This window comes from Branchiostoma lanceolatum, chromosome 15 (assembly GCF_035083965.1).
Source record: "Branchiostoma lanceolatum isolate klBraLanc5 chromosome 15, klBraLanc5.hap2, whole genome shotgun sequence".
NCBI lineage: Eukaryota > Metazoa > Chordata > Leptocardii > Amphioxiformes > Branchiostomatidae > Branchiostoma > Branchiostoma lanceolatum.
In genome coordinates, this window is record NC_089736.1 from 9,692,045 (window position 1) to 9,716,658 (window position 24,614).

Sequence of the window (24,614 nt, forward strand, 5' to 3'; positions counted from 1 at the left end):
GCATGCCTCCGTTACATTTGAAAGGGGCCCGTATGGGGTATAACCGATATACAAGCCCCGGTCGGCCACTGACGTAGGGGAGGGGGGTGATGACCGGTCATGCTATAGTCACATTTCAACTTCAGCCTAAAAATAGCCCGGTAGCAACTAGGCGTTCAAAGGGGCCCCGCCAGAACATGCCAGCCCGTCAACTACCCGGCGGGGCATCGGTTTGGAAATGTGACTACAGAATAACGTTGCATGCGGATTTGATTCGCGTCATTTTACGGAACTCGTATATTCTGTCCACTCAAACTAGTTGCCCGTGGCTTCAAAAGATGTGCGATATTCATCTATTATCACATTCGGGTCTGACGAGTCGAAGGCCTTGTAGTACACGTCGTCGAAGTAGAACCCTTTCTTGTCGTTATCAGGGGGGTGCATGGCCGCGAAGTTGAGCCGATTCACGTACAGATACCTCCCGTCATCGTACTGTTTGGTTTTGTAGTAGGCTCCACCTTCGGCTCTGTACACGTCGTCTACGATGTACCGCCACTCGTCGGCATAATCTTCGGGCTTGGTCCGGAGGGTCATCTCAACCTTGTGCCACTCTGTCGGCTCCAGGTCGGCAGCAACAACCTGGTAGCCATCTTGCGACAAGTAGCCAAAGTCCTCACCGCAGTTCTTTGACTGAGCACATTCCTCATAGCTTGGCCAGCTCTCCCTCGTTCGCACTGAAACCCTGCCGCGATACCTATTTTCTAACCGTACCTCCAGGTAGTTGGATGAGGCATATGTACCATCTGGATCACCGGCAGCGACCAGGATGCGTGCCCCGTCACCCCACTTGTCGCTGTCGGTGTATTCTTTCGCTGTCTTGAACCAGAAGGACGCGTAGAAGGAATCTGCCTGTCCGGTGTGGTTGCCGTCTGATCGCCCGACTGTGACGTTGAGTTGTGGAGAGAAGGGTGTACCGGCTCCGGGCTGCCCGTTTCTACGCCCACGTTTGTAGTTCCAGGATTGGCTCCCGGAATGACTCGTTACATTCGTTATGACCTGGTAGTCCGAGTGAATGCAGGGTCCAGGAACGCCTGGGCGTTCACAGTCAATGTCTAAGGAAGTAGCGTCGCCTGGCGACCAAGACGCAGCCACAATACTGTTTCCAACTGACCATACACCGTCTGGAGGGTTGAGAGTGGGTGCTGGTACAGTAGTTCCGATGTCAATGGTAGCGTTTAACGCTGTAAGATTTGCAATAAGGAAAAAAAGTATAAGTATTTATTCAAATAAACCATCAATGATCTACTGATATTTGGAAATTGTGAGAGAATAAAGGCAAATAACCAAATCACTGTTTCACCTTTGGTAACCCACATAGATTTAAGATTTTTCAAGATATACAGTAACTGAGGACCCGGTTGCTTAGTACACGTCACTTTCCGGAAGTATGACGTGAGCACTGGGTCAAAGGTGGTTGAAAATCTGTAACGGCCCCCGTCACACTTCCAGAAAGTGACGTGTATTGAGCAAACTGCAGCTGGTCATCAGTTGTCCTGAGGAAGACCAAAGGTCTGGTCGAAAACTGGGTGAGTCACAATTATTGTCTTAAAGAGAAGTTAAATCAATTTTAATAATATTATATATCAACATGTGGAAACTTTCATTCTGATACATACAATGCTGTAAATATTTTGTATTCCTGTACAAATGTTCCAATTGAATTGCTTCTTACCATGACAGACCGTTCCGTTTCCATCATACCCATCTTTACACGTACACACGTAGCCTCCCGGAACGTTGGTACAGTTTGCATACGGCGAGCAGAGACTGGAACTTGCAAAATCAGGATCACACTCGTCTATATCTGTACATCAACGAGTGAATAAGAACAAATGAATAGATGAGTGAATTCCTGCTGGTATATGCAAATTAAACAAGCAAATTGAAAGAAGTTGTTGACAGAATCCGTGTGTCATTTGCTTGGCGTATCGTCAATTGATGGACAATGATGTTATATAAAAGTTAGCTTATTGACGAGATAGCCGTTGAATGGTGCTACAGCTCAGAGCATGTAAAAGATTTGGATTCGAAAAGGAATTTTGAATACAAAGTGACATGATTCTTTGAATGCCAGCTTTCTCGACTCCTTCGTAATCAAAACAGATCTAGAGTTGCAGTATTGAATACGTCTTTAGATCAGAAAGGGTCTAAGGACTTACCAGTACAGTTGTACCCTCCCACGTCCACTTTAAACCCATCAAAACAGTTGCAAGTGTAACTGCCCTTTGTGTTTTCACATTCGGTGTTCTCTCCACAAGGATGAGGCTCTTCCTCACATTCGTTGACGTCTGGCAAAAAGACACACATGATTGCCACCATTTTGTACACAGGGGATGATGATACACCAAATTGAATACTTCTAAACCATCACAAAGCTACATTGTCATCAAAATAAAAGCATTGAGCTGGGATGGTGGTAGGTATCAACTTCCAGGCACCTTTGACCCACTCGTGACGTCACAAATCCCGAAGATCATTGTGCGTCAGGAAAGTGGGTCAAATGGCTAATGGAGACTGATGGACGTTGTTGGGGAGTAATATTTTCGTGTTGGATTAAAGCTCCCTTGTGATTTACGAGTCAGAATGATAACAAATTGAATCACTGGATCAGTAATGCAATGTCATCTACCCTCTCCTATTAATAATCATTTTACCAACTTGCTGAAATTAGATATAACTTACCGTCACAATACTTTCCTGAAAATCCCTCCGCGCAGCTGCAAGTGTAGCTCCCGGGACTGTTCACACATCCATATCCCCCATATCCCTCCGAGCAGATACCAGTGTCACACTCGTTAACATCTGCCAACAAAGCAACAACAATTAAACAAAAAACGACTTATTTCACAGATCACCAAACGAACAGTTGATACAGTTCGCAAGGAGCGGCCAAGGCAACAAAATGAGGAGATCCACCCCTCCCTTAGATCGCCACCTTAGCGATTCAGCTCACTCCATGGCCATAATATCCGTATTGTGCCTGTTTGTGATACAATTCTTTAATTACCAGTCAACATTATATGACCCCCCCCCAGTGTTTATCATAATAATCACTCTTACCGACTTCACAGCGATCTCCCGTCCAGCCCTCACTGCAGAAGCAGAAGAAACCACCGCTTCCCTCAAAACACACACCGTCGTTAAGACACGGCCCGTCTGCGCACCACAGTTCTAGGAATAGAACAAGACAAAAAAGTTAATGTATAAAAGCTAGGTTCACCCCACTAGTTGATTTCTTCATCAAACCCTACATATGTTATGAGTCAAAACAGAGTGATAATCTTGTCAGGAACAAACACACATGAAAAGTTATAATGCCATTGCAAAGTCAGGGTTCAATATATCCAGGTCTATATAGCCTATCATGGACTTATTCCAGTGGTGAAAGGCAAAAGAATGCGATACAATACGTACACTTGCCTAAATCATACTGTATCTTTGCATATATAAGCTGTCATTGTCTGAAATCAAAAAGTCTGTTTCAGTTAGATCTAGTTTGTCTTTTCATTGTCATCTTCTGGACAGTTTAGAATGATATCCTCTACCCACTTTTTTCACAATGCCGTCCGGTATATCCCTCCGCGCAGGTGCACCTATATCCGCTGTTCCCACCCACACAAGTAGCCCCATTCTTGCACGGATTGGTCGAACATGACTGACCTGTTACGAATGTTGAGTAAGGAAACGTGAATTTGTTAATGAGGATATTATTTACAATCAAATATCTTAGTTTAAAAAAATATATTGATTCAAGAAGCACGACAAGTTATTTCAGCGACAAAATCGTTTGTAAACTACATGGCTCGACACTAGGCAGTACAACGCAGTACAACACTTACACATCACAATATACAACTCGATACAAGACAACATAGCACATTGGCAGAACATGATACAACATTGAACTAAACGTAGGGAAACATAACATAGTACAATGCACGTATAATACAATGCAACACAACACAACACAACACAATACACTGCAATACAATACAATACAATACAATACAATACAATACAATACAATACAATACAATACAATACAATACGATACAATACAATACAACACAAAAGAACACAATGAAAGTTTCCACACGATGACCTACTTGTCTCACAGTGGGTCCCGCTCCATCCGCCCGCACATTTGCAGTAGTACCCGCCGGGTGACCCCCACCATGACCGGGTCACACAGACCCCTCCATGGTGACAAGGGTTCGGGACGCACCACTCTGTAAGACAAATATAAGATGTACAAAATGCCGATGATGGTTTAGTCTTTAAGTGGAGCAAAACATCCAGTTTTTGGCGACACCTTAGGGATGGTGTTTTTTTAATGTCTATCTCCTCCATCAAATGATTCTATTTTTATCAAGATTTGTTCTTTAGAAATGATGAAGGCTTTTCTAATAGGATAAAAGGAAAAGACATGTACCAACCAGCTTCCCCCACCTATACCATTATGATGAATAACTTTATTGCACGATAATTGTACCCGGTACAATGTAGAGCAACAACTATTAAACATAGTACAACATAGAGGTATAGAATAAATTAAAACTTAACATCCTAATTACTAATACACTAAGGGCTAGCATAAGTCTTTGCTATAGTGTTAGTGGGGCTAATCATGAATTTCGGTATTAATTCTAATGACAAAGCAGTCTTTTACATTTTTACCTATTTTTGCATTGTTGGGGTTGTTGCATATAAAGACATATTCAAATTTGTCTGTAGCATCGAGTCTTATATATATATAACCAAAATTGTTCCTTTTCCTATATACTAATACTAGCTGATGGAAGATACCGTGGATATTACTCATGAGACGAATGTTCCCTTTTAACTATGAAAGAACAAATCTAGGACACAATGTGACGATACCTGCAGAAGCGCGTATGTATATGCCAGTATCTGTGCCACGGTACACTGTAAGAGCAAGATATAAACATCACATCAATAATGCAGGTGAATTTGTTTAGTTTCAATGTTATACATTTAGATTTATGGGTATGTGAGGAAATAGCTCAATGCATAGCTACAGGACATGTATATATATAATGTGTTTACCTTCAGCACACTGAAGTAGCCGGTTGCCCCCCCCCCAACTGTAGCCTCGTTTTCGCGTGTGCTCGCGAGATCTCGCATGAGCGAGAATCTACGTGACTTGTATCCGGAAAGGGGACTATTCCCTATCACAGAGTTAGGCAGCAGGCTAAAACATGCGCCAATCAACAATCCTAAGTTGTTGGTCATAAATGTTTAATAAAACAATTAATTGGATTGATTACTAACCTAAATAAGCCACCCCCGCTGTGATGATCAAAAGCAGTGTGATTATCGCCACGTATGGCCGTGGTGTTCGTCTCCTTTTCTTTGGAACACAGTCCTGCGGTTGCTGAAAGGGGGACAACAACATTTGCATAATGTAAACATGTTATGAAGAGTTTTATTGGATGGGTTTACACACGCGTTTTCGAGCCTACTCGGAGTCGACTCAGACATTAAAAACATTCATTTGTAATATACTTCGTGTATGTTTTGTGTTTAAGAAAACGGTAGCTTCTGTGACGATTGACATTCTTGAAATACCCAGGTAGAAGTAGCCTGTAGTCCAGCCTTATTAGCTTTAGTTTGGGTAGCGGACTAAAGCTAATAAGGCTGGACTCCAGGCTAAGATAGAAGGGCTATACATAATCGTGCCGAAAAATATTCTCGCTTGTTTCAGTGGAAACCATATGCTAACAAAGTCACTTGCTATCACTTTCCCAAAGCACACACCTCCATTCGTTGCTATTTATTAACCGTATCTTGACGAGATATGATCGAAGTACACATGCTTATAATCTTACCAGCAAATACTGACGCTGCATACATATGGCACAGAATGTAGCACGTGGTTCGAGATTTTGCATTCAAACAAAACATGGCAATGCTCTTGCAGTGTTGTAAAACCGGCTGACTACCAAAGACAACGGTAACATAAATTTTATCCAGTTGCTTGAGTAACTGTTTTTTTTTGGCGTAACAGTAACGTTACACTGTGAGTACTCCATGCAGACATGAGTCCAAAATGTATTGACACTGTTGACAAGTGCTGTGATCACTTGTTCGACCCCAAAACGCATCTTAACAGCAAAAGGTTATCACTATGGCATAATATAACGCACCTGCAAAGTCACAGATTTACTACGCATCCATGTTAAAGCATGTGGAATATAGCGCTGGGGTTTCCACGGATCTCTTTCCTCCATTTTGAAACTTTAACTCAAACACTCCAAATTCTGCAGTGGTGACTTCAAAGAGTACCCCCTGGTAAAGTGACAAAGGTGACTCTGGAGTGGTGGCCACTCCTTCTCTATAGCTAAACATTGATTGGCCAGCGTTAACCTGATTAAATATGTATCTATCAAATTCCTTTACATAACCTCTTAATCTCGTGTGGTGTAGCCTTGTTATCAGCGTGGAAATTTACAGATGTGACGGATTTCAAAAGGCCAAAAATTGCAGTTTAGGAGTTACCTATTGCTTCTAACTCACAAGTACAGGGATCCCCTTTGGGATCCACCATTTTGTTCTAGAGTTTTTGTAAGTTTAATTTGATATCTTAAAGAAGTGGGAAGACATCATCACATGGCTTATTTATGAAGTCAACAATAGTTTAATATTGAAGTTATAGCGGATTCGACAAAATGACTTGGTAACAATAATGTCTAGCATTTCCCGCTTCCTCTATTGACGTCATTGAGTCAACATTTACATATATGCACTGTGACGGATAAAGATAACACATATCATGCAAAGAAATGTGCGAACATAGATAATAAAGGATCGATTAAAAGCTTGGCATTTAATGAAGAGCCATGGCATCTTAAAGCTGTCAGTCTTAAAGTAAAGATGAAGGGATGATATACATTACAAATATTAACAAATGCGCGATAGAATATTTCTAAAAGCAATCATATAAGTGAATTCCAGTCTTGTCACATTTTGCAAAGTGCATTGTGCCACTACGTTAAACTTGCTACACAAGATGATTCATATCTATGTTGTTTGAAAGGCTTAAATTGGAATTATGGGTTGATAATCATATATGAAAAGGTCTTTGTAATAGTAAATGAGGCTCAGTTCAACACATCGTCACAAAGATCAAAGTTTCATTTGCACTCTAGATTGCGATCCAATATGGCGGAAAACATTCCCTCTCGGCTCCCCAACGATACCACTTTGTTATCGCGAGCACTACGTTGCTCTCGCGAGACGTTAATGCCGAGACCACAAGTCTCTCGCCACGACAACTAAGTGTATTTATACAGCACTTCAACAATCGTTACCGGGTAAGAAAAAAATATTGAGGAAGTCCCTGTCACCCAAAAATCTGCTGACCAAACGCTTGATCTATCTAACTAATCTTTTACAAGTGGGTTTAACTAGCGGTGGGTCCATAGTAACGGATACCTATAAATGGAAGTATGATTGGTGTATTCTGGCTATTAAGACAAGCGACAGCCTTAAGATGAGGGTCCTAGGAAGCCTGAAGATGGTCATCCCGGTGGTTTTGATGATTGCCCTCTCACAGGCACAGGTAAAGACTACCTCATTGAATATTCATATACTAGATTGATTGACCAGTTAATGACAAGCAAATAGCCTATATGGAACAATCTTTTTAGGTTTGTTGATTAAGATTAAGATATACGTTTTCCACGTGAACACATGCCTTTACTAGCTACCATGTGTTACGGTGTAATATTTGTCACTGCACGAAAAATGAGATTTACCCGTGATGATAAATGCCAGGTAGATTGATTGCTTTGAATGATAAACGGTGCAAGTATAGTTTAACTGGATGGATTTATCGCTAGTGGTAAATCATGCCTTATTTTGTACACATAGTACGAAGTCGTCATTATATACGGACATAGTCGTCGTAATTGCTTAGATGACACCTGGAGTTCGATACTCAGGGCTTACTCCACTAAAAGCAAGATTTGCCAATACCGATATATTCCTGTTAAAGTCTGCTCGGTTCTTCTGGTAACGTGTGCCTAAACAATAGTAAAAGATACCAGGTAAGTCTGACAATGGTTGCCCAAACATCAGTCTTGTCTGACATTCATCGCCATTGATAAGACCCACTTTTGTGCAGGTTGTTTTAACATACAAGTGCAGTAACTACAAAATTTACTAACATCGTTTTTAGCAACAGTGATGAGAAGTTTTGATTGCTTGTACTGTACTGTACTGTACTTTATAGAGCGTGGTGCTCAGCTGTCTTCCTTGGTTTTGTTAATGGACATAAACGTTACCAACCACTGTCATCATTCTGACATGTCTTACGTAGCATCATCTTATGCAACCAACTCTGCCCCCCTCCCCCTGCGTACCTGTAGGTTCATGGTGCCCGTGACACGTACTACGTACACAGCACGTCCGAGGACACGTCTGGCCGCTGCACCTGTACCGTCCTGGCGCCTTCACCTGACGTCTGCTCAGACGACGCCAAATATCACTACATAAAGGACCTGGAGACGCAGGTGGCCAACCTGACTACCTTGGTGCATCAACTTGCGAATAGGTATGTACGACATAAGTAGTGATTTTTATCACAAAAGATTTTAACATACCATGGTAACAGTAGTGGGTAACAGTAGTTTCGTACATAGAGACAATTGACAGGGTACCTGGTAGTCTTAGTTGCAGTAAAATGCTGACTAGGGGGTGCATAGGACAAATGTTTCCCACCCCCACGCCATTGTCCATGCCTTAACCCATTGCCCAGCGTGTATAGATTTTTCTAAACGTATGTGAAATTTGAAAGATAGATTCCTATTGAAAATTAGAGTTGCGTAGATCCTGAAGATTTTTATCGATGAATTCGGAGATTCAGATCTGTAGCTTTTTTCAACTTATTTTCTCAATGTACTTGAATATTTGCCATGTCTTATAGGACTAGTAACGCCCTGGACATTCAGACGACCATGACATTGATCTACCACCTAACGTCACAGCTGACCGTGCTTGAAGCTGACCGACAACTCCTGCTGACGGAGTACTTCTCCAACATACGAGATGAGATACAGGCTATGGCCGGCCTGCTTCCACAGCTGCAAGCTGATAGGTATTCCTAATCTTTGTCTGTCTCTCTAAGATACGTTGTATGTCAGATTCTATATAAATCTGCTAACAGAGAATTTGTGCAGGTGTTGTAATCCTTTAATTACATTTATATCCAAGTAGGGCCTGCGTGGATGAATAGTATTCATACTCGTATTTGTTTAATCAGTAATTTTGTTGATTGCATCCAATTCTGGACATTTACCTAATAAATACGAATAAGTAGGTTTGTCAACCAAAGTCGGGATATCAGCGTCGGCCAAATGTAGTTAAGATATACACCAGACAGGTATCTTTGATTGAATACATATCTCTACTGCCATTTTGATATCAAGGGAAGAACTATATTTGGGTCCTTGTGTACTGTTGAGGTTAATATAGTAGCTGACATAGCTTTTCATTTCTTTTCAGTGCTGACGCCTTGTTGCTGCAGCTCTACCACACACAGCTGTCCAACCTGTCAGACGTGCTGTCCAATCTACAGGAACAGCACGGTCTCAGCGTGTCTGATCTGCAGCTACAGGTGATGCAGCTGACCGAGCAGCTCAACAACTGCAATGTTTCCAAACGTGTGTGATCACATGTCTCACTATCAATATATTTTTATACAGACATGCACGTGTTTACAAGAGGTCATATGAATGTAATGTCGATGATGTAATGAAATGCACAATTTGTTTTGAAAATTTAATGAGCTATAGTAAGAAACGACTACCAACGAAAGCCAAACTAGCACAGAAAAAATAGTATCTCAAATTCTGCTATTTATGTGCAGAAATTGCAATCTTGTGCAACAGAAAGGTCACAAAAATCGTGGTCAAGATTTCAGATGTTGGATTACAATTGTAGACAGTCAAAGTTTCTTCTTATTTTCAGATGAAAACCCATGTGACAAGAACCCTTGTCACATCCACGCGACTTGTTTCTACCAAGGCGATAGCTTTAGTTGTGCTTGCCATGCAGGGTACACTGGTGACGGTTTCCACTGTCAAGGTCAGCCTTTTTACTTACAATCTTGGTCAATGTTTAGAAAAAAAAACAAGTAGACAAACAAACAAATATATATATATATATATATACGGACAAATTAACATGAGCACTTGATTACCTAATCACCTGGGGTACTTACAATTACCCTCTGCGCTACTGCAGCATAGTGATGAGAAATTAAACAAATGTGAAGGTACTACAATAATTACTTCCAACTATATGTTATTAACGTGATGTTTTACAGGTAGATTGTTATCAATTCCTGTCAGTTGATAAGATGCAATGTAGTGTGTTAACAAAAAGGTAGACTTTGCCAGAATTACCCTTTCAAATACATTCATGGACATCAACGTGTCGTGGGGCTAGGACAAAAGATAGTTCTGAGTACAGTCCTTAATATGTACAGCTCCATAATGTATAACGATCATATTTGGCTACTTCTATCAGTCAAATAGTTAAACAAATCAACCTTGCTACAAAGGTAAACATAAAGTTCGTCATATAAGGCGACAGTTTTGTTTCAATGCTCAATAAATGATGCAACATTATTGACTTTTTTCTACACTTGACATTCCACAAACATTCAATGACCAGTTGAGAAACACCAAAATCATTGCAAAGGTTACGCTGAATTACGTACATGTAATTTATATCCCTTAAACAATACGAGAAACAGAAATCAATTAACCTTAAGTTCATGTGCACTGCCCTGATTATTTCTCCTTCTCGTAATTATTTCCATTAATAAACAGGATGTATCATACCAATGGCAGATATAAGAATGTCATCTAGATATAAAGTTGTCCTATAGTTTTTAGTATTGAGAACGTTGTCATTGCACTGTGTAATTCTCAATCACGTCTTTTGTCAGAGGTAACAACATTGGCACCAACGACCCCAGAGCCAACCCCAGTCGTCAGCTGGATGCTTGGAGACAGTGTCACAAAAAACAATGTCACTCAAGTCGACGGCACAACCATTACCATCGACAGCGGCTGGAAAGTCAGTTCCACAATGATAGAAGGAATCAGTAACACTTCCAACCACACGGGTCGCCAGGGTTGGTACTACGAGAGAGGTTGGAACTCGGGTCAGCCTGGGGGAGGAACGCCCTTCTCTCCCGGACTGAACCTGACAGTCGGACGATCGGACGGCAGCTACAATGGCGATGTGGACTCATTCTACGCCTCCTTCTGGTTCAAGATGGCCAAAGACTATGACGACAAGTGGGGAGATGGCACAAGAATCATGGTAGTGGCCGGAGATCCAGACGGAACAACAGCAGCATCCAACCATCTGGAGATTTATTTTCCTCCTTCACGCCGTGCCCTGGTATCCGTCCGAACAAAGGAAAGCCATCCAAGTTATACACAGTGTGCACAAGACAAAGACTGTGGCGATGACTTCGGGTATACCTACACCAACATAGCCGACGACCTTGACCCGACCACATGGCATCACGTGCAAATGACTCTCCGTACTCAACCCCAGGACTACGCAGACGAGTGGTCCTACCTGATCGACAACACCTACTCACACACAGGGGGCGCTTTTTACAAGACTGGACAGTATGATGAAAGCCGTTACCTGTATGTCAACAGGCTGAATTTCGCCAGTCTAAAGACGCCCAGTGACAGTTCCATTGGAGGGATCTATTTTGACGACATCACATACAAGGCTTTCAATTCCTCTGATACCAATCTGATTCTTGACGAATATAGTACATCATTCGAACCTTAATCAGAGCCTGTCTGGAAACGTTGAAGACTTTTTTTAAGCGATCAGATATAACAAGATTCGGTTAATTTTAGTTTTTCTCCTCTTTTATGGACCTACTCCTGGTTCTCTTTCGCTGGTCTTCCCTATAGTGTCAGTTGCTGTTCCTAGTATCATTGATTATCTTGGTCCCTTAAATTACATATCTGTATTCACATAATTATGTTTGCCTTCATCCAGCTAAGCCTCCAGACCCAAACCATGAAAAACTACTCGTCCTTTCTGGTGTTAGTCTGTTTCCAACAAAAACACATCGGCAGTTGTTTTGTAAGAAAGCTTCAGGGGACCCAAACCAACACCACTCCTTTTGGAGACCCAAAACAATTTGCCCATCACAAATCATGACCATAACATGTTCGGAATATGAGATATATACGTATCAAAACCGGACGTTCTGCTTCAGCACTTGCCCTGTAGAGAGCTAAAGAGAGCGAGCTTGAGGGGGTATTCAACAAGAAAGTCTTTCCCAATTTGGTAAAATGATTTAATTTATCAATACACCCGACTCTCTCACTGTAGCTGAATAGCACCATGATTAGATGGGTGTCTATGAAGAATCGTGTACACAAAATCAGAGCTCGTGGCCATATTCCTCAATTGTAATACAAACTTCCAGTGTTTATATGGGACCTTTACAAGGGAAAACAACATGTATATGCTTCTTATCGTGCAACTTTAAACACCATGTAGCGCACATTCGTTTTGATGTGAAAGCATTCAGTTTGATTTAAAAACCATTATGACGATTGTGAGACTTGGTTACGTACTTAAATAGATCTGATAGATATGGGTAAGGTATTAAGCCGTTTTCGGTGAAAATTTCACTTTATCACTAAATTCTCATATATAACTGTATTTGAAAGTTGCAACTTGCTATTTGATTAGAGCTACCTTATATATTGTCTTACTCCCTTACAACTACTAAATTGATGAGATGATACATGTATGATACTGGGAACTTTAATTGCAGTCAAACGTCAAAAAAGCCATATGACCACTTCATTTGTCAAATATTAATAGACAAAAGCAAAGTCACGGTGTGACCTATACGTTGTATAGTTGTGATGGCAACACGCGTAGATTAGCTGCAATAGAGGAAAATGGATAAGAAAAACTAAAGAAGCCACCAAATGACTATTCTTTGCATAGGCACGTAATTAAGGTTTTTGAGGATCCTTTCTATTATAAGTAAGCTTTTCTGACATCTGTATATTTGTGGACGAACTGTCGACAATGCAGTAAATTTTAAAGGAGTAAAACTAAAAGGAATCTTTAGACATACCAAGAGATGATGCCAATGTATCATTTGTATTACTTCAGATCTTTAAGCTGTCCCATAAAGATGATAATACACAGTAACACAACTACATCATTATTTCGTCTACTTACAAAGTCTAGTACAGACAGGACTATATATAGTATGTCTACTTGTATTTACTTTCGGCCCTGTTTACATTTGGTATCGCTTTGTCAATGAAAAATATACCTGGAGCCTTGTTTGTTACACGATGCAGATTTCAAAGATTCGTAGAACTGTTAAAGTACAAAACATATTACATAGACGCTCTACGAATATAATATTTTTAAAGTCAAATACCTACTAGGAACCACAAATATAAATATACATCTATGTGTTATCCAATATATGATAATCTGAAGAGCAGAACAGCTTTCTTTCTTTGTTTAAGGATAAGCTGTATCATCACATAGACAAAGACACCTAAAGACAAGATACAACCTGTCAAAGACAAAACAATAATCAATAATAATAAGTTTATTGCAAATTCCTGCCCGAGGGCTAATTATAATACAACATGGTTCTAAGGAATGTCTGTTGCAATGACACATTTTATAGGGATCTGATTAAGGTTCGAATGATGTACTATATTCATCAAGAATCAGATTGGTATCAGAGGAATTGAAAGCCTTGTATATGATGTCGTCAAAATAGATCCCTCTAATGGAACTGTCACTGGGCGTCTTTAGACTGGCGAAATTCAGCCTGTTGACATACAGGTAACGGCTTTCATCATACTGTCCAGTCTTGTAAAAAGCGCCCCCTGTGTGTGAGTAGGTGTTGTCGATCAGGTAGGACCACTCGTCTGCGTAGTCCTGGGGTTGAGTACGGAGGGTCATTTGCACGTGATGCCATGTGGTCGGGTCAAGGTCGTCGGCTATGTTGGTGTAGGTATACCCGAAGTCATCGCCACAGTCTTTGTCTTGTGCACACTGTGTATAACTTGGATGGCTTTCCTTTGTTCGGACGGATACCAGGGCACGGCGTGAAGGAGGAAAATAAATCTCCAGATGGTTGGATGCTGCTGTTGTTCCGTCTGGATCTCCGGCCACTACCATGATTCTTGTGCCATCTCCCCACTTGTCGTCATAGTCTTTGGCCATCTTGAACCAGAAGGAGGCGTAGAATGAGTCCACATCGCCATTGTAGCTGCCGTCCGATCGTCCGACTGTCAGGTTCAGTCCGGGAGAGAAGGGCGTTCCTCCCCCAGGCTGACCCGAGTTCCAGCCGCTCTTGTAATACCAGCACTGAAGACCGGTGTGGTTGGCAGCGTCGCTGATTTCTTCTTCCATTGTGGAACTGACTTTCCAGCCGCTGTCGATGGTAATGGTTGTGCCATCGACTTCAGTGATATTGTTCTCAGTGACACTGTCTCCAAGCATCCAGCTGACGATTGAGGTTGGCTCTGGGGTCGTTGGTGCCACGGTCGTAACTGGTAGCGTTGTTGGTTCTGCTGTGGTAGGGTCACTGCTGGCAGTTGTCGTCCTTGTTGATAGGGGAGTACTGGTCGTGCTTTGCGTTGGTGTCGTTGATCCTGTGAAATCCGATGCAGTGCTGGTCAACGGAATTGTTGTAGTTTCTGAAATACAAAGTGTCCCACTATATTACATGGCTGTGATTCATTGTATATTTCCGAGGTAAGAAATTAGCTAGTGATATCACTCTTGATGATCGCCGCTTTTCCAGCAAAGAGTCTGTAAAACGAATGATTGAAAAAAAGATTTTTATAAGTACCAACCATCATATGAATCAACATCAAAATGCTCAGTTGAAGAAGTCCTTCTCTTCCTGATTGTTGTATTTTCATTCATCAACAAATCAAAAGATGAAAAGTCATCAACTAACAATTGCAAAATGCCCGATATGTTGAATTTGTGGGTCCAGTGATTACAGCATTTTGCTCTATTACACAGAATGCTTATTTCTGTTTCATCTTCCTTTGGCCCATCTGCTCCATCAATTTCCTGCAAAGAACCAAGATCCATCAAACTAAATTGGTTTGGCCATACCGTGATCAATTGTCGTTGTTCTGGTGACATCAATGTTGGTCAATGTAATTGTTGCAGTTTCTGAAAAAAATTACCTTGTATTACATGGCTGTGACTTTTATGTGTAGATTCCCGAGGTCAGAATTTGCCTAGTAATGTTACTTTTGAAGATCACTGTTATTGCAGCACAGTGTCTTTCTTTTAGAATAGGTGATGCGTTAGAATCGAATCCAAATTACCGTGATCTGATGTCGTTGTTCTGGTAGCAGCCGGAGCAGTGCTGGTCAGGGTTGTAGTTTCTGAAAAAAGTGTAAGATTTTAAGAGATGGCTGTGTACTTAGGATAGCCGTGACTTTTGATGTTATTCTTGAAGTTCGCCGCTATACCAGTACAGTACTGTATTGAAAAATACATATCATAGATTACCGTGTCCCAATGTCGTTGCTTCGATCAAACCGGAAGAAGAGCTGATCCATGACAATGTGGTAGTTTCTGGAAATGAGTACGATTTCATTACTTAATTGCATTCGGCATTGATATCAATGGCAAGTAGTTGACATTATATCATTTGTCACTCCAGAGAATTACTGCTTGAGGATTGCTACTGTACTGCTATATAAACAGTCCAACGGACATGGAATGAATATGCTTAGTACTAAAAGAGATGGCTGATAACCACACTTACCTACACAACCTGTACCGGTGTCGGTGTATCCATCATTACAGCCACAAAAGAAACCGCCGGGGGTGTTGAAGCATTCATAGTTGTTCGGACATCGGTCAATCGCGCTGGCACACTCGTCTTCATCTATATATGAGTCAAGAATGTTGCATTTAATTTGCTTGATAAATCCAAATCTGTATTGAGTAAAATATGTAATGTGTTGCACTACGAGGTACATTGATATTTCCCACCATCACAGAAAGTTTGCCCCTCTAAGACTATCTGTTAGCCATGGTAGTATGATTTTTGTTATGACTGCTGGTAGTGATGAACTAAGGAGACCCTCTACTGCTGTTGTCTTCAAATTTGGGAACTGCGTTTGTCAGACATGAAACAACGTCTTGCCATGTATTGAGGTGGGCATATATGGTGCATTCATCCAATCCAAATAGATCAATTCAAGAGATATCTGCAAACGAGACACAATTAGGGACTTGTAAGTCTATATTTTAGAACCATCAGCTCCAAGTTACCTTCACAGGTATGTCCATCACCGGTGAAACCAGTATTACAGCGACAAGAGTAAGACCCTGCTGTATTGGTGCAGGTTGCGTTTCCATCGCAGTCATTTTCAATCTGACACTCATCCACGTCTGTGAAAATGAATAAAACAATGTCATATCTACAGGTACCTGAAAATATGGTCTCTAGAACTTTGGACATCTTTCATTCTCTACATGATTTTCTTGGAATTAAATGTAGCAGTAAATGAGATAATCACCTTTGCATGGCACTCCAGAAAAGCCGACTATACAGCTGCAGTTGTAGCTTCCAGGGCTGTTGTTGCATTGTCCGTTCGTCCCACAAGGCTCTGCTTTGCATTCATCAATATCTGTGAAATAAGGAAAAACATAGATTGTGATTATCACGATGATGCGAACAAAGTACACTTTCCGTTCCCATTAGTCATTAAGGATTCCCGATAGACATTATGAATACACATTTTGAGACAAAAACAAATGTAGTGTGCTGATGGTCATTCCCTAGGGCAGATACACCAAACATGGGATACTTGTATATTTTATTCTAAAACCTGTGTCTTAATGAAAGCTGAGTTTTGAAAAGCCCGGTCTATCCTTAATCTTTCAATGGTACAATAATGTCACAATGTATATCTAAAAGGTCGAAGTCAAAGTAGAGAGGTCATATATTTGCTTTTTACGTAACGTTTATGTTCATATTAGCTACATGTAAGTGTTCGGGTGTTATAGTTTACAACAGGCAAAACGAGCGTGTAATTGGTATATATAGATACCTGCGTCACACTGTTTTCCATCCCAGCCTTCCTCGCAGAAACAATAGAAGCCATTGGCACCTTCCAAGCAAATCCCATTGTTACATGGCTGGCTCGTGCAAAACATTTCTGCAACAGATTTGACCCAAATTCATAGTCTTTAAGATATTTGCCATAAAATGTGTCGAGTACGATTATGTATATATATGGACACACAATCAAAAATAGCGTAATCCAGCAAGAAACATAAATTGTGGAATTGCAAATTCCGTAACTGCGATTGAAATATTTGTATTCGTCTGAACTTCAGAAGTAGTCATTTTATTGTGACAATTAATAATGCTGATTTTAGATGGCATCCACACCAACATTGATACTCTTTCAAGTTGTGAGGTTACTGTATTCCGAAAGATAACTGCACATACCTGTTTCGCATCTCGCTCCTGTCCAACCTGCCATACACATACAAAGGTACCCGTTGGAGGCTTCGATACAGTTCCCTCCATTCATACAATAATCTTCTGCGCAGGCAGCACCTGCCGACAGGGAGTCTGTAAACAAATTAAATGGAATATTTATAGAATCTTTCTAGCTATTATAATTAGTCTCAAGAAGTACTTCTGTTTTAAAACAACCGATTTTCTAGGACACCCGTTAAAACCATATATAGAATCAACATCAAATTAAAGTACAAAGTGATCAAAATAATTGAATTAGAAATATGTGATGATAAAACACAGAGTCACAAGCTATAACATCAAGTATATAACACAAAACGGAATCTATTTTGATTTGATTGATCATGGTGGGTGCATCAAAAGTAAATCACCATCTTCCAGTCTTTCCACATAACTACATCTCAATAATACTCCTAGTGTTTAATTCGGCAATTGTCCAGTACTGGACAAGTTAGCAAATATCTAAAAGGGACTTTGACTATGTGCTTGACATTGAACAAATAGACAATTACAAAATGTTATCTCTTTCAATGTTGATTAACCAGCTGCAGCATGTCAACTGGGTTTGAAAAACATGGACTTATCAAGTATCAACCAGTCCAAATAGAAAACTTTGATAATTTTTGAGGTATTATTGTTTTTCTGGATGTCGTCGCTTGCAGCTACTTTGAAGGTAGCCGATAGTTCAAAGCTTATTGGTCCCTCAGGTTGTAAGGCAAAACTGCCATGTCCGTGTTTGGTCCTTATTTTTTCAATAGCCTGTAGTAAAAGCTAAAGTTGGACAATTTCTGCTTTTCTCACAGTGCTGTTGTAATGGGCAAAAGGTTCAGACTGCTGATTGAGGTCTTTTGATGACAAATATTTGCACACGTACAGTCTTCTGAGTTTGTGACAAAACGCGTAGGTAAGCAATTGTAAAATGTAACTCTACATTTACGTGTACCCCTTCATGTAGGTAACGATCTATTGTCATTTCTTAGTTCTTAATTGACTTTATCAGACGGTGTTTGAAAACTATTTTTCAAATGAAAGTTTGGTTCATAATTATAAGGCGTCTGGACGGACAGATAATGTAGCCATTTGTAAACGTATGAAGATGGGAGCAAGGCAAAGCTACCGGCACTTAGATGTAATCATTTGAAAAGTGATAACGAGAAACACTCACCAAAGTTGCCACTACGGAGATAAGCAGATGTGTCTGTCCCGTTGTACACTGTGAATAGAGACATCAAAGTACAAAATCATTCAACGGAAGACGACTTAGACTGTTTTTCTTTACTTCTGGTAAACGAATCTTCAGCTTTTATGGTAAATCGAATAAAACGTAAACCTTTTCTATCATGGCAATTATCGTGACTATATCACCCCTGAATTACCTCAATATAGAAACAGTTCTTATCTTTTTACAAGAATTACAAAAAAATAAGTTTCCTGTCGGGCTATCTAGAAATACTACGTCCTTTAACCTAATTGAAATAGCTGGAGATACCGGCTAAATTCAGATGTAATTCTACTCTCCCGCTAGGTAATAGGCCAGTATACACAGTGTTTAACAAGTTATCTAATGTCTAGTATTCCTCTCTTCTCTTAAGGAATCACATTGCTTCGAGCACTGATACTTCCACAACATAGATAACACAGACGGAATGCATCGAAAGCATTTTCGAAATCAGCAACGTTTGTCATTCCAACGTTGCAGATTTTGAGAAGGCTTTTGAATCATAACATTTCAACGTACGATTTGATTATATCAAACTAGCTTCGCATAATTAGGGTTATCCTGATGGTCTTGCACTGCGCTTACGATAACTGCTCCTGGCATTTTCATTTAGTTCGAAATATGCTGACTTACCAAGGTATGCTATTCCAGCGGTGAGAATGAAGAGGAGGACCATAACGACCACGTGGTAGCACGCCATTGAGTTCTGCCTCGATTTCTCCTTCTTTCGCTTGGCCTCATACTGTTGTGGTTTTCTTGACCAACTCGCCTCAATATCCTGATAACAATGATAAGATCAAGATTTGTCACATGTATTCTTTTAAGCACACAAAGATTGTAATTTTTTCAAGTAGGAAGTTTCAGGTTGTGTTATCTAAAATACCACACCCTACTACTAAATTGAAGTACTAGATTGGTGGATGCACTAGATAGAATATTTATCTTTACTTCAAAGTGCAGACTATGTTATCTTACAATGAGGATGTTTGGGCGAAAAAAACTGCCACAAGAACGACATATAGACATGTTGAGATGCAATCGTCTGTTGTGTGTACGGTAGTCCTCCTAACATCACAATCAAATAACGGTTTCTTTTGTTCCTGCTGTTACTGTTTGCGCAACCTTTGTCGAGCATGGAAAGGAATTTTGTTCCGTATCTTTACTTGTGTTTGATATCCACTTCCTTAATTGACCTATTTTCTCATTTTGCCTAGATACCATGGCTATAAATAGTCAAGCTTGAGTTGAGAAAATGCCATCTTTTTTAACAGAAACTTTTCGTGAGCACGTATCTTTCTTTTTTTGGCCACGCCTCTAGGTGGAGGAATGTTTCCCTTTCTTTTAAATAAAATCATGTCAAAATAAATGGCAAGGATTTCCATATTCATCACAATGATAAAAATAGCATTACGAATATGCATATCTATAGTTCACATATACAGAGATTAATCCAGAACCAACAGCGTACATTAAGCAATTTCTCCTACATTATTCAAATTCTTGAATAGATGAGATACACAATGTAACATATGGCATGTATAGAGTTATGTTGTTCGTACACAGTATCCGTATCTTGGATACAGTGTCTATACACCTGTCTACTCACAACCTCTACTTTTCATGAGAAGCATTCATGAACTAGCATTTCCGTACAGACAATAAAAAAATGAGCTCACAATTTTTGCTTTGATCCTACCATATGTTAACTGACAACGACAATTTTCTTTATCTTTAACGTTTAAAAAAACAGGTAACGACCTGCTAGTTTGTCTCACCTCAAGAGAAGTGGGAGTTTTAAGTTGTCTGGAGGCTTTGTCTCTTCGGCCCATATTATTTGTAGCTTAAACTTGAATTTCACAGCAGCGCACGCTCGATACAATATGACGACGTCTGTCTAAGCCCTTTTATCGATGTAGATATAAGATATACCCCCCAGCTAGGAGGTCATTTGACGTCTGTGTGACAAGCGGTCAGTTCCTGATGACGTGCAGGAATGTGGGACCAACCCAGTGACGTCACAGATCGTTAAACTAGTTAATATTAACACGGTTCACTTGAGACATCATCAGTGTGTGTACATGTCTGATAGCCGGGCAGCTGTTACTATCCTAGTTAACTGCGACATGATGTCTATTTGTCGATGTCTTACTATTTCAAAAGAAGGAAAATAGAGTTTTGTAGGTGAGTGATTGGTAGCTAAATAAAAGCAGTTAAGAACTCATTCACCGTGTCAATATATCAAAATGTAAATAACAAGGGCACAACGGTTGTCGACAGAGACAAGCGAAATGTTGGATTTCAAAGCCAAAGGGGGCGAGGCGCCAAAGGTTTCCTCGGTTCTCAATGCCTGCTCGTGGTCAACTTGTACTTAGGATTGTTTGATTTACCCCCAATAAACTATCAAATACTGTTTTGAAGCAGGTAACTGCCTTTAAATTTGGCAAGCACCACAAATCATGCGGGTAGGAAGCCTTAAAGTTTCTCGTCAATACGTAACGCCATTTCTTACGTACATTCATAGACATTTGAACGAACAAAATCAGCTGTTTTGTCTGATTATAACTCAACTTCTTTAGTGGCATCGATAGCCGAGCGGTTGGGCTAGTGAACAAAGGATCGAGAGGTGGCGGGTTCGATTCCCGGCCGCGGGTAGACGCGTGAAGGGAAATTTCCTCACTTCACCCAGGTGTAAATGTGTACCTGACCTTGGTTGGAGAGGCAAATGGCGGTGGAAGGAGAAGGATGAGTCCCACCTTCCAATACTGTGCCCAAAGCACAGTATATAAACATGTTGCCCCTACGGCCACTTAAAGGATACGGGACTTTTACCTTTACCTTTGATAGCCAGTAATAATTTTCTCAAGCCAGGGCAATTTTTAATTTGTAAAAAGTTATGGAAACGGGAAGAAAGGGAGTGGAACAAATTTCAAACGAGATAGATCAAACTTCTCGATTTTTGTCTTAACCGATGGAATATTTCTTTGGTCAGCAGTTTCACATCTGTAAACTTCTACTACCTCTTCGGCGGTTCCGTAAAAGCTTTTCTGAGTGCTATGTAAATATTCCATTTTGTTACAAAACAGCGATTTATGTCGCCATTGGAAACTGGGCTTAGTGCCCGGTCACATGTGTCGTACGACACGATTACGACAGCAAGTTGAGGGTGTTCTTAAGACAGTCCTGGATATGTGGTTTAAGATTCAAAATTAAAGTCAATCTTGGCTTAGTTGGGGATATATCGTACAAAACTAAGAAAATTGAAGGCATTTCTGGAACAGTCGAGAATGTGTTTTACAAATTTAGTTGCCTTATAACGAGAAAGGTTGCCAGAGATCCTTGTCGGCGGTCAGTTCTGTCATAGTCGTAGATGATAATCGTACGACAGCAAAACTCGTACGACATATGTAACCGCGCATTGACACTATAGGTACACATTTTTATTACAAAGCTATTTTCAAAGCCACATTGTAAGAACGCAGGTCACCAATACATGCGCGTTGCCTAGTTCCCACTCTATGGCGTTTCCTTGTCGACGTTTTTCTTTGTGCAGCGTTTGCAATAACAAGTCTCTACATTCCGTCTCGTCTAATGTATTATGCTGACGCTTTAATAGTTTAAATATTCAACGAGCAACTAGAAAACTACGGAAGATGCACGTATATTATGAACTCGGTCTAACGTCTATATGTTTGTTCTTAGTTTTTGTTGTCGCTTTTAGGCAATTTTTCAAAGATACTCGAGGTTGGGAACAAGAAAGGCCACGAAATTGAGGAAGTATGGAGCTTTGATAGAAGTAAACGGCAAAATAGGAAGAATTGATAAGGAAAAACAAGCAACGTAAATGGCCCCAAGGCAAGGAAAAGATCCTAGGACACAAAATATGTTACTGACAGATAAAGAAATGTACGCAGAAGAAACGTAGCAACGAAAGGACAAGGAAACACTAGCAGTTCTTTTCTTTGAGAAAATAAGCTGATGTAACATATACACCACATACATACGATACGAGTCAATATCTTTGATTTTTCGCACTTGACTATCACTTAAAACAATCTAATAATCTATCAAAATCAATTTTTTAACACGCGCGTTTTTGGCCAGCTTTTGATATTTTGTTTTTGTCACATGTATTCTTTTACTGAGAGGCTACAGATTTCTTCATCAATGTCGTACGTTCGTACGTCTACACGTTTGTGGGTCAGCCGTTGCTAGCAAAAGCTGCCTTGGCTGACCCAGTGTAATGAATTGTTTCATTCTCAATAAATACAAAATAGTCCAGATGTAGCATTTACAAGAATCTATGTTCTTAGTCATTAGAAATGCCTAGCTTTGTGTCCTCTTAACGCCGCAAGAGATATTTTGTTTCCACCTTTACGCGTTTGCATTTGTCCGGGTCCGACATGTTGTACATGTGCATGTCTTTTTATATGCCATATTCATATGTGACCGTTAACTCACATACCTTTGTAGCCTTTACTTTATACTTAACACACCGTCTGGCATTAGTTCCGTGTATTCATGACTAAATAGTCATTAAGATAAGACCAGGAAGGAGTAGACGCCCGTTGCTTTTGTTCTATCCAACAGTTGAACTGTGACTTTACCTGTTCGGACTTTATACGGGTTATCCGTCTGGATGGCGCCAGCGACACATTGATATAATAAACACTACAAAATCATATCTGATCGTGGTCAAAACGACTGTATGTACGTATGTGGACCTAAAGGCCAAAATGATCTTTCTTAAACTACTGCTGGACCTTTTAAGGTGAAAATACCTTTTAAGGTGAAAATTAATCCTAACCTATGGTACAAACACCAATGCTTTTTTCATGTACAAAAGCTGTGGATATGAGTATAATCCGAAACAAACGGTACGATTTCAAATTCAAATGCTACCTTTTTTTATCAAGAGGAATGTACAGGGCTCACAATTTGTCAACACTTTGCCTAGTTCTTATGGCATGCGTTTCCTTGTTAGGCACCAAATGTCCGTTAAACGTCTTCTATCCTGCATGCTGTATCAAGGTAACATTCAAAATAACGACTTATCATAATTCTAACTCACCTCAAAAGAACCGGAAGGGCTGCCACGATCCATGTCGCGAAAGTACCTGGATGATCTGTCTCGTCCTGGCATGGTAGTTTGGAACTTGCGCAATAACAATTAAAAAAACACAGAAGTAGCCGCAATAAGATCGATGCGGGCCGGGGTCTCGTTCAAAAATGCCCGTGTTTTTCCCCACGTCTCGGTTAGACCACGCTAGACACACATGTACGCGTCACATGGCGACCACTCCCATTTTCCCATGTGACTAATACATGAACGTCTAGCCTGGAACCCAGTCTGTTGCCAGGGTCCAAACGGGCAAGTCTTCGGCGTCAGTGCAACATGCCACCGAGGAAAATTTGTCTCAGCCCCCTTGACGAAAACCCGTCTCATGTGAAAATCACCGGGGTGTTACAGTTAGCCAGGCGGGAATATACGCTTATATTACCGAGGAAACCCAACCTGTAGCCCCGGGAGAGACTGGTGACCAGCTTAACGGAATACGGAACAAAGTTCTTCATACGTCACAAATATTGACGCAAGCTGTGAAAAATGGACCACTTGTACTGAGGTGGGGCGGAAGGTACATGTATACCGGTAGCAAACAAGATGATTTAACCTTTGGTATACATATAACTTGGTATATTAGTAACTAGGGCGGTACTTTGCATTGCTACTCCGTTTAAAATGCCTACCACCTCCCTCACCCTCACCAGTTATTAGAA

At 40.5% G+C, this 24,614-nt stretch overlaps 2 protein-coding genes and 2 long non-coding RNA genes across 7 annotated transcripts; all 4 read right to left on the minus strand.

Moving 5' to 3' along the window:
• On the minus strand, positions 1–2,388 carry LOC136420621 (uncharacterized). Its single transcript, XM_066407663.1, has 3 exons — positions 2,199–2,388; positions 1,712–1,843; positions 1–1,220 (listed from the first exon to the last, which is right to left on the minus strand). The coding sequence occupies exons 1-3, from the start codon at positions 2,356–2,358 to the stop codon at positions 295–297; spliced, it is 1,218 nt and encodes a 405-aa protein (XP_066263760.1). The 5' UTR covers positions 2,359–2,388; the 3' UTR covers positions 1–294.
• A 408-nt stretch (positions 2,389–2,796) lies between these two features.
• On the minus strand, positions 2,797–3,704 carry LOC136420658 (uncharacterized). The gene is made up of 3 exons (XR_010753277.1): positions 3,589–3,704; positions 3,100–3,210; positions 2,797–2,841 (listed from the first exon to the last, which is right to left on the minus strand). It is a non-coding gene; the product is annotated as an uncharacterized lncRNA (long non-coding RNA).
• Positions 3,705–4,133: 429 nt separating this feature from the next.
• LOC136420656 (uncharacterized) lies at positions 4,134–6,369 on the minus strand. Its single transcript, XR_010753275.1, has 4 exons — positions 6,207–6,369; positions 5,332–5,434; positions 4,921–4,965; positions 4,134–4,268 (listed from the first exon to the last, which is right to left on the minus strand). It is a non-coding gene; the product is annotated as an uncharacterized lncRNA (long non-coding RNA).
• Positions 6,370–12,865: 6,496 nt separating this feature from the next.
• Positions 12,866–24,201, minus strand: LOC136420597 (uncharacterized). 4 transcript variants are annotated; one of them, XM_066407608.1, is made up of 11 exons: positions 23,908–24,201; positions 19,473–19,617; positions 18,786–18,833; positions 17,588–17,713; positions 17,184–17,291; positions 16,650–16,760; positions 16,402–16,521; positions 15,890–16,012; positions 15,631–15,696; positions 15,444–15,503; positions 12,866–14,795 (listed from the first exon to the last, which is right to left on the minus strand). In XM_066407608.1, exons 1-11 carry the CDS (start codon positions 23,977–23,979, stop codon positions 13,783–13,785), a joined length of 1,992 nt encoding a protein of 663 aa, XP_066263705.1. In that variant the 5' UTR covers positions 23,980–24,201; the 3' UTR covers positions 12,866–13,782. The 4 variants fall into 4 exon arrangements, with proteins under 4 accessions (XP_066263705.1, XP_066263706.1, XP_066263707.1 ...); XM_066407609.1 differs by lacking the exon at positions 23,908–24,201 and adding an exon at positions 20,615–20,753; XM_066407610.1 differs by lacking the exon at positions 15,631–15,696 and having other exon boundaries at positions 23,908–24,199.
• Between the last annotated feature and the right edge of the window lie 413 nt (positions 24,202–24,614).

Coding starts and splice junctions, on each gene's coding strand:
- LOC136420621 (XM_066407663.1), bottom strand. CDS start 2,358: ATGGTGGCAATCATGTGTGTCTTTTTGCCAGACGTCAACGAATGTGAG. Junction 1,844..2,198: donor GGGAGGGTACAACTGTACTG/GTAAGTCCTTAG, acceptor GTTGATGTACAG/ATATAGACGAGTGTGATCCT. Junction 1,221..1,711: donor AAACGGAACGGTCTGTCATG/GTAAGAAGCAAT, acceptor CAAATCTTACAG/CGTTAAACGCTACCATTGAC.
- LOC136420597 (XM_066407608.1), bottom strand. CDS start 23,979: ATGCCAGGACGAGACAGATCATCCAGGTACTTTCGCGACATGGATCGT. Junction 15,504..15,630: donor AGCAACGACATTGGGACACG/GTAATCTATGAT, acceptor CACTTTTTTCAG/AAACTACAACCCTGACCAGC. Junction 14,796..15,443: donor AACAACGACATCAGATCACG/GTAATTTGGATT, acceptor TTTGTATTTCAG/AAACTACAACAATTCCGTTG.